At 36.7% G+C, this 12,625-nt stretch overlaps 1 protein-coding gene and 1 long non-coding RNA gene across 2 annotated transcripts in view; one reads left to right on the top strand and one right to left on the bottom strand.

The window, feature by feature from the left end:
• Positions 1-3,151: 3,151 nt before the first annotated feature.
• Positions 3,152-3,745, top strand: LOC107714383 (uncharacterized). Its single transcript, XR_001636978.1, has 3 exons — positions 3,152-3,305; positions 3,495-3,587; positions 3,692-3,745. It is a non-coding gene; the product is annotated as an uncharacterized LOC107714383 (long non-coding RNA).
• A 4,008-nt stretch (positions 3,746-7,753) lies between these two features.
• The window catches only part of LOC107714384 (glutaminase kidney isoform, mitochondrial-like), a 41,898-nt gene continuing 37,026 nt past the window's right edge, over positions 7,754-12,625 (bottom strand). Inside the window, exons 15-18 of the mRNA XM_016520207.1 lie at positions 11,113-11,174; positions 10,954-11,030; positions 10,079-10,142; positions 7,754-9,284 (exon numbers count right to left, since the gene is read on the bottom strand). Coding sequence (XP_016375693.1) covers positions 9,128-9,284; positions 10,079-10,142; positions 10,954-11,030; positions 11,113-11,174 — 360 coding nt within the window. The 3' untranslated portion in view covers positions 7,754-9,127. The remainder of the gene's footprint in view (positions 9,285-10,078; positions 10,143-10,953; positions 11,031-11,112; positions 11,175-12,625) is intronic.

A 12,625-nucleotide genomic window follows, 5' to 3' on the forward strand; every position in this document is an offset into this window, starting at 1 on the left:
CTCTCTCTCATTCAGATCATCAGCTCAGTGAATACACTTATTTTCACATACTATAGTTATGAGAAGCGTTATACATGGACGCGCGTGCGGTTGCCGAACTGTATTAAAGCTTTAATCAGAATAAAACCGTATATTAAAAGCTAACAGAAGCAGTAGCATTTACAAATAACAGCGTATCTAAAAGTATGAGACAAATCAGAGCCCATCGTGTATTTCTGAGGGAGGGGCTTCATAAAAGAAGGAAATTATCAGGGTGTTTCTCAGAGAAGGGACAGATCGGTGTGGAATAAAGGTAAATTATGTGAAAAATAATGCGTTTTTTTTTTTTAACGAAGCAACACATGTTAGAATGCACCCTATAAACACAATCAAGCCTAGAAAAAACCCAGTGAACCACCCCTTTAATGTCTGGAGCAGCTGCAAAGATGGTGAGAACCTTTAGCAGGCGCTGTTTGTGCCATAAATTACCCATAATATTTCCCGGGCAGAAAATAATGACAAACAAAACACAGCAATTATTATATAGTGCTACTGTTTTTTTTGTTTTTTGTTTTTTTTTCATTTATTCACTTTTTTGTATCACGATTTAATCACTCGAATGTTTTGAAAAAGGTGAATTTCTAAAGGACATCCCTGTCCAAAAATGAGTCACTCTTTTCAATATAATGACACTGACTGGGCTGCCAAGCTCCAAAATTACAAAGAGTATCATAACAGTAGTCTGTATGACTCGTGCCCTTTATTCCAAGTCTTCATAAGTAAGATTATAGCGTTATGTAAGGAACTGACTGAAATTGAGTCGTTATATTCACTGAAAATCTGCCGTAGATCTAGGCGCATCGATAATCGCAGGAAAGTAGCGGTAAATGGATCGTTCTTCGTTTGATTCTTTTTAATGATTCAATTCACATAACCGAACTGGGCTTCGTTTCCAAAAAGCATCGTGATGGTACGAGAGACTATACTGTTGCCATGATTCATGATTCATTCAGTAATCGCACTAATTCGGCTCTCAACCGACTCCGGTTTGTAACATCATGCGTTCAAATGACTTAAATATTATAAGTTTAAATATTTGTTTCATTCCATGAAAGTGTTTCCAAATCATGTTCGGATTAGAACGGTAGTCCAGAAATGAAATGAATTCATACATTTGTGTGTCTTTGTAAATGGTTATCTGTGAATAGACATAGACTCGGTCTTTTATTCACTAATTAAAAGTCTGATAAGATTATGCGTGTGTACCAGACTGATGCTGGATTGTATACAGAGACTCTGCTTGCATTAATTTTCATTATTTATATATTTGTGGCCCAGAACAACATGTTGCCTTGTGTCTATGATTGGGTGAATTAAGGGATGTATTCAGAGTTTGAAATTAAAGGTACAATAGGAGATCTTGGAAAATGCTAACTTTAGCCTGATAGCACTGAAAGCGAACGTCTCACCCTTCCTGCAATCGCCGTCCAAAGCCACGCCCCCTGAACGCATTTACACTCACAGACCAGAGGCAACATTACTACAATAGGCTACATTTTAAAAGTACTACAATACCAGGAAGAAAGATCGGCTTGTTGATGTTTGCCTGCCATCCTCGCTCTGTCTGCACAGCGTGCGTGAACGCGCTGATGAGTATCCTGTCCAGTGTTGCCAAACCCCTCCCTCAGAAAATCGCTAGAACCACCGTCAAAAGTCTCCATTTTTCACAAAAAGTCGCCAAATATGAAAACAAAGTAAATACAGGTACATTTGGTAAAGGTAAAAGAAAGTAAATATACATATACACTTTACAAATGAAAATCTCCAAAAAAATCGCTAGTTTTATTTAAATATAGCTAAAATAGCTCCTTGTCGCAAAAAATAATAAAAAGTCGCAGCTACAATGAGAAAGCTAAATTTGGCGACAAAATCCCCAAATTGGCAACACTGATCCTGTCTGCGCGAACTGGGTGCCCAGAGGTATGCTAATACATACGTTGACAGGCAGGTAGGAAAGCATATTAAAACGCTTGGACCGAACGTTTTGATTAGACGAACATTTCTTGATCCTACACCTTCCACAGAATATATAAATACAGACAAATACATTTAGACCACTTAACTTAATGATTGCTATCGGGATGTGAAGAGACTTTCAACCAGCATAACAAAAAATGTTTCTGAAGACAATCACCTATTGCACCTTTAACATCCGCCAACCCGCCAAATGCGGGTAAAAATCAGCTGTGGCGGGTAACGCTGTCAAATCACTAGCCAATTTGGCTGGTTACTTTTCGTAAATTATGTTTACTAATTAATTTCTTTAGGAAGTTCATGTAAGCCATGTCATGATATATTAAATAAGCCTAATTGCGCAGCATCTGGGCATCTAGCTTACTTGAACATACCCAGCGATGTAGCTACTGGCCACCGGGAGCACCGGGACATTCCCGGTGGGTCGATCGCCGAAGCGAGGGAGACCTCATATTAGGCGCGGTTTTTAAATTACAGCCCACGCGAAACTGCAAAAAGCAAGTACTCCAAAAGTGTGCAGCGGTGCTACCCGGTGCATCCGCCAGCCACGCGATAAAGCAGAGCGGGATCAGTCTCCCGCACAGCGCTGCGCTTCCGCCACGATTTATAAGAGATAAACAGCGCAAATCGCTCGATCCATTCAGAAATGACACAGAATTGTGTTATACAGTTGTGTGATATGACAACATTAAAGGTTCTGCCTGAAAACAGCCACGACCAGGTAAAATGCATGTAAACAAACTGCAATGTAAACAAACTTTAATAGCTTATTTATCTTTAAATGTTTCATTCTAATTAATTTTAAGTAAAATGTTAATTCAGTAAGAGCCTGATTAAAGATAAAAACCAGTGTCTCTGTAATTTAGAGACACTTATAAATGAGGTGTTTTCCATTTACAAATAGTATAAAGTTCTTAAAGGGATAGTTCACACAAAAATTAAAACTGTCATCATTTAGGCTACTCAGCCTTACCGCCGGCCTTTTTTTCATAATTTATTAGTTTTTTTTTTTTGGCTAGTAGAAATTATGAATGGCCGGTAACTTAAAAATTTAGTAGCCAAATTGGCTGGTGAGTGAAAAAGTTAATTTCAAACCCTGGATGTATTGTTATTATGATCTAATTGCGCTCCAGGTTCACAGCAGTGGCAGAGTGTCTGCAGCAGGTCCGTCAGCAGCTGAAGAAAATTCAGGAATTGGTGCAGAAATTCACCTACAACAACGACCCCCTCACTCTGGGCAAGAGCCAGCTGGATGAGCAGGCCCTTTCACTCTTCAAAAACCTTATATTAAAGTGAGACACAACACCTTAACCGTTCATACCTTTCGGTGTCTCTATACGTAGAGCACAAGCTGTAGAAAGAAAAACATTTGTTTTTTGATTGAAGGATTTGTGGGTTCACGGGGGAATTTGAATATATTTTGTGGTGTGTCACTTCTGAAAGATTACAGGACATGAAATCTGTTGTGATGTGACTTTCAGTTCTCTTGTGGTGGAGAGACAGCCTTGTATACTGTGGCATCCCCGGAGACCCTTGGTGTTGAAAATGGGAGTTCAGTTCTCAGTCAAGATCAGGTGGGTTTTACATTATTGTTATATCAACACACACTGTAATGGCACTCTACCTAATAGTGATTATCATTGCTTTAATTGTGCTTTATGATACTATAGACTACTAGTCAAACTCCCTGAACTGAACTCTCAACCCAAGGTCAAAATCTATATCGACAAGTAAGTAAACATCTATGCATGTATGTACAGTATGTATGTATCTGTCTGTCTGTCTCTATCAAATGTTTCTGAATAGTTTAAATTATTTAGCTTTTCTGAAATGGATACATTGAAAGGGTAGGTAACATATTACATTACCACAAAGAGCACAAATAAATGCTAATTACAATTACTGAATTACCATTCCTCACAGCTCATAATTAAAAATACATATATAGAGCAATACATTTAGTTTTTGTATGCATGTCACAGGTCCTCACTGATGCAGTGGCTTGTGTAATCTCCTAGATTTAGGAAATTCCTTCTCTTAGGTAATGTTAACAAAGTTATGAACTTGGATGAATAGTGGATGCCTAGCAGCTGAGTTCCGTCATGTGGTATGATGATAAACACTGAGATATTACAACAGATAAGAAATATATGATCATTTATAATTACCGACTTCATTTTTCTTGATTTCCCCTTCTAATTAACACAGGCCAAAAGGGAGAAGAGACCTAGCAACAGAAATAAAGAGGTAGGACAAAATAATAAGTAAAAGTCACCTAAAACTACCAATTATTGCTATGTAAGTGGCTTTCTTTTTTCCCAGTTGTCTCTCAGTGTGTATGAGGAGCTGCACTTAATCAGCTTTGACACGCAGCTCGTTCTGCCTGAACTATGTGTTGATTTATCGGTAAAGTTACAGGTACAGTATTTATTTGAGACAAAGGTACAGCATGAAACTCTTGTAACTGCAACATCAGATCTTATGTTCAAACAGATCACATGTCTTCCTGTGGTGGTGTTGGTCAGTGGTATATCTCGGTTATCTAGTGAAAAAATGTTCAGGTCATGAAGCCCAAGGTGACCATGAAGGACTCATCCACTGGAATACCTTTTTTAAAGTGAGTTTAGACAAATGATTGAAACAAAGACAGGAAAGTTGCTTTCGCTTTCTTTAACAACCTCACATTTGTGTGTTCCTCTGCTGTCACCACATGATTTACTGCTAAAACAAAACGTAGTGAGAACACAATACTGCAAAGAGCAGACATTAACTAAATGCTTTTATAGTATATGTGATGCTTTGTGATGAGAAATAACATGATAAATGACAAGGTGAAGCAATCGTTTCTCTATCACAATATATTGCGTAGAATAACTTTTGTGTTTTCATCTAGACGTCTACGGAGTCTGGTGATTCACTCTGGCAATGGATATATGAACATTTGGAACTTACTGAAAAATATGTGCTCAACATCTGGAATGACGGGTAAGAAATCTGAAGGGGTTAAACCCTTACCATCTAAATGTTGCTCTTGTGTCATTCATGCGAAAGCCAACGCCATGGAAGATTTTCAAAGAGTTAGAAATTTGAGAGGGGGCTTAAATTTCAGGCTGCACGCAAAGCTGTTGTATGGCTTCCGAGTCTTCTGACTCGAGTCCATGTGACTACTTTGATATAAACATTTATTATGTACAGGTACATTATGAGGTTTTTGAGTAAGGAGAGCGAGAGAGGGCTTTGTTGAGAGACAAACTCCCAGGCACTTTCCTTCTGCGCTTCAGTGAAAACTCTCGATGTGGAGGATTCATCATCTCATGGGTGGAGCGTTCACAGAATGGTTTGTGCTGGTTTGAACTGGAATATTTTATGTTGTGATAAATATATTGGTGTGTCTGAAAAATCTCTTAGGAGATTATCATGTCAGCACAGATGAACCTGTAGTACATTCAACAGAGCCCTACAGTAAAGTAGATCTGAACAGAATCTCTTTACCGAACATCATCCGTGACTATACCGTCACTGATGGAGAGAAGGATCCAGTGAATCCCCTCATCTACCTTTACCCAGACATCCTAAGAGATGTTGCCTTTGGTCGCTACTATACCACTGCATCTGATGGTAAAGACTTTTACATTCACATTTATGCACTTCATATTTGTAATGTGCCATTATTGACCATTGCTCTCCCACTTGACTTGCATAGGAAAGAAAATAAGATAAGAGTTTAACCATGAGACCGTAGTTTCACTAAGCCAACAGTTCAGTCCATCCTGTCAGGAAACTGATAACAAGCAGAGGAAACAAAGCACAAAAAAAAATCACCAAATAGAATGATTTTACAATAAAAAGCAACATCTAATAATTCTCTGAACAACTTTGCGTCTGTTCTGAGACTCTTATATGTTTGTGTTTTTGTCCTGGTATTTGCACACCATCAGGACATTTGCAATACAGTTAAATTATATTCTCTTTTAGCTCTAGGAGGGATGAATGAAGACAGACTTTCTGGTTTGAAAATCCAAGATGGTACAACAGCATGTCAATGAAGACCACGGGTTGGACATGATCGTATGTGTTCTGTCAGACTCCTCTGATTTAGAGGATTTAGGCTTTGAACTGGTAGAGAATGTGGGTAGAAATACAAAGGTCATAGGTTGGATTCCCAGAGAACTGATCAAATGTATACCTTGAATGCATCGTAAGTTGTTTAGAATAAAATACTTGTAGGAAAATAATCTTGCTATTGTGCTAGACATGCCTCACTGTTACTGTTGCACATGGATAATATTTCGGTGTATAAATCATACTGCACTATTTCAGCTATGAACATGACTTGTGCTGATTGTTGAGATTATAGTGATATTACTGAACTGAAATCAGGTTAACATTTTTTTCTAGTCAGAATTTGTGTTGCATGTAGTTTTGTGCACTGTATGTATAATGTACGAGTAAAATTACACCCTTTTAACTACTAACACAATTTTATTCATTATTGCACATCAAAGATGAATCTTTATATACCATTGCTTTAATAGCACATGTACACACACCGACTTGAGTCAGCCAGCTTGATGTGGAGAACTCATCATCTCATGGGTGGAGCGTTCACAGGATGGTTTGTGCTGGTTTGAACTGGAATATTTTATGTTGTGATAAATATATTGGTGTGTCTGAAAAATCTCTTAGGAGATTATCATGTCAGCACAGATGAACCTGTAGTACATTCAACAGAGCCCTACAGTAAAGTAGATCTGAACAGAATCTCTTTACCGAACATCATCCGTGACTATACCGTCACTGATGGAGAGAAGGATCCAGTGAATCCCCTCATCTACCTTTACCCAGACATCCTAAGAGATGTTGCCTTTGGTCGCTACTATACCACTGCATCTGATGGTAAAGACTTTTACATTCACATTTATGCACTTCATATTTGTAATGTGCCATTATTGACCATTGCTCTCCCACTTGACTTGCATAGGAAAGAAAATAAGATAAGAGTTTAACCATGAGACCGTAGTTTCACTAAGCCAACAGTTCAGTCCATCCTGTCAGGAAACTGATAACAAGCAAAGGAAACAAAGCACAAAAAAAAATCACCAAATAGAATGATTTTACAATAAAAAGCAACATCTAATAATTCTCTGAACAACTTTGCGTCTGTTCTGAGACTCTTATATGTTTGTGTTTTTGTCCTGGTATTTGCACACCATCAGGACATTTGCAATACAGTTAAATTATATTCTCTTTTAGCTCTAGGAGGGATGAATGAAGACAGACTTTCTGGTTTGAAAATCCAAGATGGTACAACAGCATGTCAATGAAGACCACGGGTTGGACATGATCGTATGTGTTCTGTCAGACTCCTCTGATTTAGAGGATTTAGGCTTTGAACTGGTAGAGAATGTGGGTAGAAATACAAAGGTCATAGGTTGGATTCCCAGAGAACTGATCAAATGTATACCTTGAATGCATCGTAAGTTGTTTAGAATAAAATACTTGTAGGAAAATAATCTTGCTATTGTGCTAGACATGCCTCACTGTTACTGTTGCACATGGATAATATTTCGGTGTATAAATCATACTGCACTATTTCAGCTATGAACATGACTTGTGCTGATTGTTGAGATTATAGTGATATTACTGAACTGAAATCAGGTTAACATTTTTTTCTAGTCAGAATTTGTGTTGCATGTAGTTTTGTGCACTGTATGTATAATGTACGAGTAAAATTACACCCTTTTAACTACTAACACAATTTTATTCATTATTGCACATCAAAGATGAATCTTTATATACCATTGCTTTAATAGCACATGTACACACACCGACTTGAGTCAGCCAGATACAGTCTAATAGAAATCAGCAAGAAATATCTGCTTCAATGAATACTGAATAGTGCTAAAGTGTCTTTAAAATAGTTTACATTCATTTACTTTGACATGAACTTAATTTTTGTCCAACTAACTGACTTCAAGTGTTTGGTCCGGGTGAACAGGTTTGACATCGTCTTTCCACTGCTAAAACAACTGTCTTACAATAGAAACTACACGTACAGTCATTTAACACTTCATAAAATATACCTATATGCACAGATGCAGTGCAAATAATGAGTATTTCTAAATAAAGGAGTTTTGAATTGTATCCGATAATGATTAAGCTGGTGTTGTCGATTTAAATTAAAAATTGTTTATAATGTGATTTTTTTTTTTTTATAACTTCCATCTTCCCGTCATCCAGTAAACTTTGATTTGTGATCGCTTTTGTTCTCAGATTACATTGTGTACTTTCTCAAAATTCATTCATTTTGGGGCGTGTAAATATTAAAATATGAGTGCACTGAAGAATATATAGTCCATCTATCTGATAATACAGTAAAGACTAACAAAAATAGCTGTCTCTGGCAGTGGTATAATAAAATAAAAGTGATATTAAGATAATGCATGCAAACTTAAAAATAATTCCCAATTTTACGCAGGACGTTCTAGCATTTCTGATCTTTAATAATCGGCATTCGTGGCAACACTCGACCGATTGTTTGGTAATGGAAATGCAATAGACTTGCAACTCGCGTCTCGCTTTGCATTCCGTTTTTTTTTTAAGACAACATAAAGGAGGAAGATATGTTGGCCAGCAGCTTTTGTAAGTCGTGAGCGTTTGCGCAACCTTACCAAATCTCGCCGTTTTTAATGCAAGAACGCGTCCTGTCTAAACAGGATTGTTTGGTTTCATTTGATACTCTTGAGTTTAGCTGTTTGCCCTCAGGAAAACAGCAACAGCGCTGTAGTCATCATTCCCCACACCTCGATCAACCTTTCACAGGCACGAAAACATACAATTATAGTGTCTTTTGAGAGTCGTTTCGCACCGTTAAATATGGCCATCATCATGACACACCCTTTCTTGTAAGGAAGAAGTTGTTGAACAAGCCAAAAATGTCGCACAAAAGCATGTAAAACTACAGGACACAACTTCAAACGAAAAAAATGTACTGACAAAAAAAAACGTTTTCAACAAAACAAAACGAAAAAAAAACACGCACACTGATCTTGAGAAGGGGCAGTGCTTCACTGGGCTGTTCCAGAAGAGTGTCCTGTACTGTTTGTGGAAATGGTTATGTCTCCAGCATCCCATCCAGGTGTTTTTCGGTGCTCTCTTTATCTGCGCCAGCGTTCACCGGTGGGTTGTATTTACTGTTGTACTCCTGTAGAAGCGCGAGCACCTCGTGATGACCAAAGTGTGTCGCCTCATCTATAGGTGTATTGCCCCACCTAGAGGACATAATTTATTATTATTATTTTATTGTTTCCACATCTTTTCTGTAACTCTTCCAGTCGTTTGATAACTGTTTGATAATAATAATAATAACTATTAATATTATTAACGTTAAGACAGACGTATGTTACTATTGCAATTCAACTATAAAAGGACTATTTAAAAACAATTATTTACTTTACAACAGTAAATCAAAACTTCTATAATTTCTACAATGTAAAAGATTTATCATTTAAAAGTGTAAAAATATATTTTTGTATTATATAAATTATAAAATATTATAAAATTATAACTTTATAAAAATTATTTTAAAAATCAATCTCTCTGTCCCCGTTTTATTATTACAATAACAATATAAATCATTTACATATCCAATATATTATACTTGATTTATATTTTAAATGACATAAAATATCCTGTACCCATCTGCCTGAGTGGTGTTATGTGTGTATATATAAAACACATACAATTAAAAAGTATTTATATGTATTTAAATATATTTCTTAATGTAATAGTATATGAAATTTGATATAAAAATGCATTTTAAGTAATTTAAGTAATACACACATTGCACTCACAAAGAGAAAGTTCTACCTGATTCTTGTTAGAAATCAATTCCGGTGGCTTGTACTTGACTTTTTAGGATGTTATCAACATCTAATTAAAATGTCAAATGCTGAAAAGTTTTCCAAGACCTCATGGGACACCTGATGTCTTACAATCACATCATTTCTAAATAAAAGAGGCTAAAAAATTTATATTTACTCTAAAATCAAAAGTGTTTGTTCACCTGTCCTTGGGACCAGGATTCACCTTGCAGGCCTCTAACAGAAAACGCACAACCTCAGTATGTCCTAAAATCAAAAGGAATAGCTTTATTCATACAACACATACCATGGATTTAAGTTTAGATGTAAATCGGCAGTGTATTGAAAAGCAGCATGAAATAAAGATCTGGATAATTTCCCAGCAATATAGTATTTGAGGACTTATATTTATAGTGATTAAACTAGAAATAAAATACATAAATACAAAATATAGCTGCAATAAATATACACATTGTAAATTTGGGCAGCATTGCTATTGCCATTATTTAAAACATTACCACTTTTGACCACCAATTGGCGCTGTTACCAAACTTAAGTGGCATTTAAAGCAGCACTATGTAACTTTTTAAAAAGTGTTCAAAATGTATATAATGAGCGAGTACATCATGAATTCATCTTCCAAACCGCGTTTTTGTCTTATTCCGAATCACTACGGTACACTTATAATAAGTACTTATATTTGGACTATTGTAGCCTGGTCGGGTCATCACCGCTGCGGAGTAACACATACCTGCGTGAATCGCCATAGACATAAACTTAGAGAAGTAGCTCCGGTTGAAATGTTCTTCCGCGGGATGTGTGCAGTTCTGTTTATTAACCGCTAAAGCGCCAAAAGTTACATAGTGCTGCTTTAAAGCATAGTGACAATGACATGCACATTTTGAGTCAAAATGCAAAAGCAAAACACAGCATTACTTTCTATCATCTTTTTTGTTATCCTTCAGTTCATTGACTACCAGCCATAAGGCAAACAATCAGATACCAAATTAACAGACACCACTGGTTCTTGGCCCCTAATAAGTGACAAACTAAAGTGTCGGCGTGTGCAACTTTGTACCCTCAGCGGCTGCTATGTGCAGCGCCGTCCTGGAGTCATAGTCCTGCTGCTCCATGTCCACAGAGGACAGTGCAAACCTGCAGTCATGTATAATGAAAACGTTATAGAAGCAGAACAGAAAACGCTTCAAAAACTTGTAGGCAATGAATAACTCAATACCTTCTGAGAGCAGAAACATCTCCTGTGTAGGCAGCAAAGAGGAGGTTGATGACAGATTTCACCTGGAATGATAGAAAAGAGCCTTTGTGGAATAGAAATAAGTTATTATGGTCAGATGGTGGGCAGAAACGGAGGCCTCCAGAGTGTCTCCTTTAGCTCTAGCAGACAGAAATGAATAGAGAACAGCTGAGAGGAAACACCAAACAGACAATGAAAAATGTAATCAAGTGCATTGAAATATGAACACTTGAATTCAAGGGGCACCTAAATTCAACTTCTTTCAGGTGGATTGAACGAAAGGGAAAGGGATCCCCTCCTTCATACAGTAAAACTGAAGGTTGCATTTTAAGTCTGCCATTTAATGTGTATAGGCTTATATTTGATATTTTATAGACCGGGTTCCCACACCTTCTAAGAAAAAAAAAATGTCCATGACTTTCCAGTTTTTTATGTATAGACCTAATGTGGAATGGACAATGAACCATTCAGCTGAAGTTTCACTTTCTTAACTTGTTGGAAGTTAAATTAATATTGCATTTTTTAGCATCAAACAATGAATGGCAGAGCCCATGCAACACACTGTATTAAAGATCCTTGCCTCAGCATCTGATTGTATAAATTAGCAAAGCAAGCAATGCAAAAAACACTAATGCATTTTGCTACGATGCAAAAAATGCTGTTAAAGGCAGGGTATGTGATTTTTCGAAAACACTTTAGAAAACTGATTCGCAATTTATTTAGCGGTGTTTCTAACAAACGATGGATCATAAGGAAAAGCTAGCCAAACACTTATTTTACAATGAAGCACAACAGAAGGCAGCAGAGCTACAATGGATGGCAGTTCCCAGTTCACATATCGTGCAATACACTCACAAAAAACAACTTCTATAGGTGAAAAAATATTTTATATAAATATAATAAAAAGGAACATCTTATAATAATAATAATAATAATAAAAAAATAACAATATCAGGACTTCTCAGTCCTGTGAGAAAAAAAAAACTTTAAATAAATAAATCATAATTTTAAAATTTTCTGCAACTTTCATGTTTTCCTTGAACATTGGAATCCTTTCATAGAGATATTTTTTGTTGTTACTGTGGTTTTCATGTAAGCTGTAGTCAAACAGGCCTTTTTAAGTAAAGCTGTCAATTAAGCAATCAAGAATGTTTTTTTGAGACCAATAGTGTCAGAACACAAACTAATAAAATGAACATGTTCCTTCATCATTTTCCAACACACACACACACACACACACACACGTCTGGTTTGCTATCCGTGTGGGGACTCTCCATAGGCGTAATGGTTTTTCTACTGTACAGACCTTATATTCTATTGCCCTACACCAACCCTACACCTAAACCTACCCCTCACAGGAAACTTTCTGCATTTTTAGATTTTCAAAAAACTTCATTCTGTGTGATTTATTAGCTTGTTTACCCGTGGGGACCTCAATTTAGGTCCCCACCATGACACGAGTCCCCATGAGTCTGTGTGTAGTCAGGTTTAAGTC

Source organism: Sinocyclocheilus rhinocerous, unplaced genomic scaffold, assembly GCF_001515625.1.
Source record: "Sinocyclocheilus rhinocerous isolate Xijiao unplaced genomic scaffold, SAMN03320098_v1.1 scaffold449, whole genome shotgun sequence".
Lineage (NCBI taxonomy): Eukaryota > Metazoa > Chordata > Actinopteri > Cypriniformes > Cyprinidae > Sinocyclocheilus > Sinocyclocheilus rhinocerous.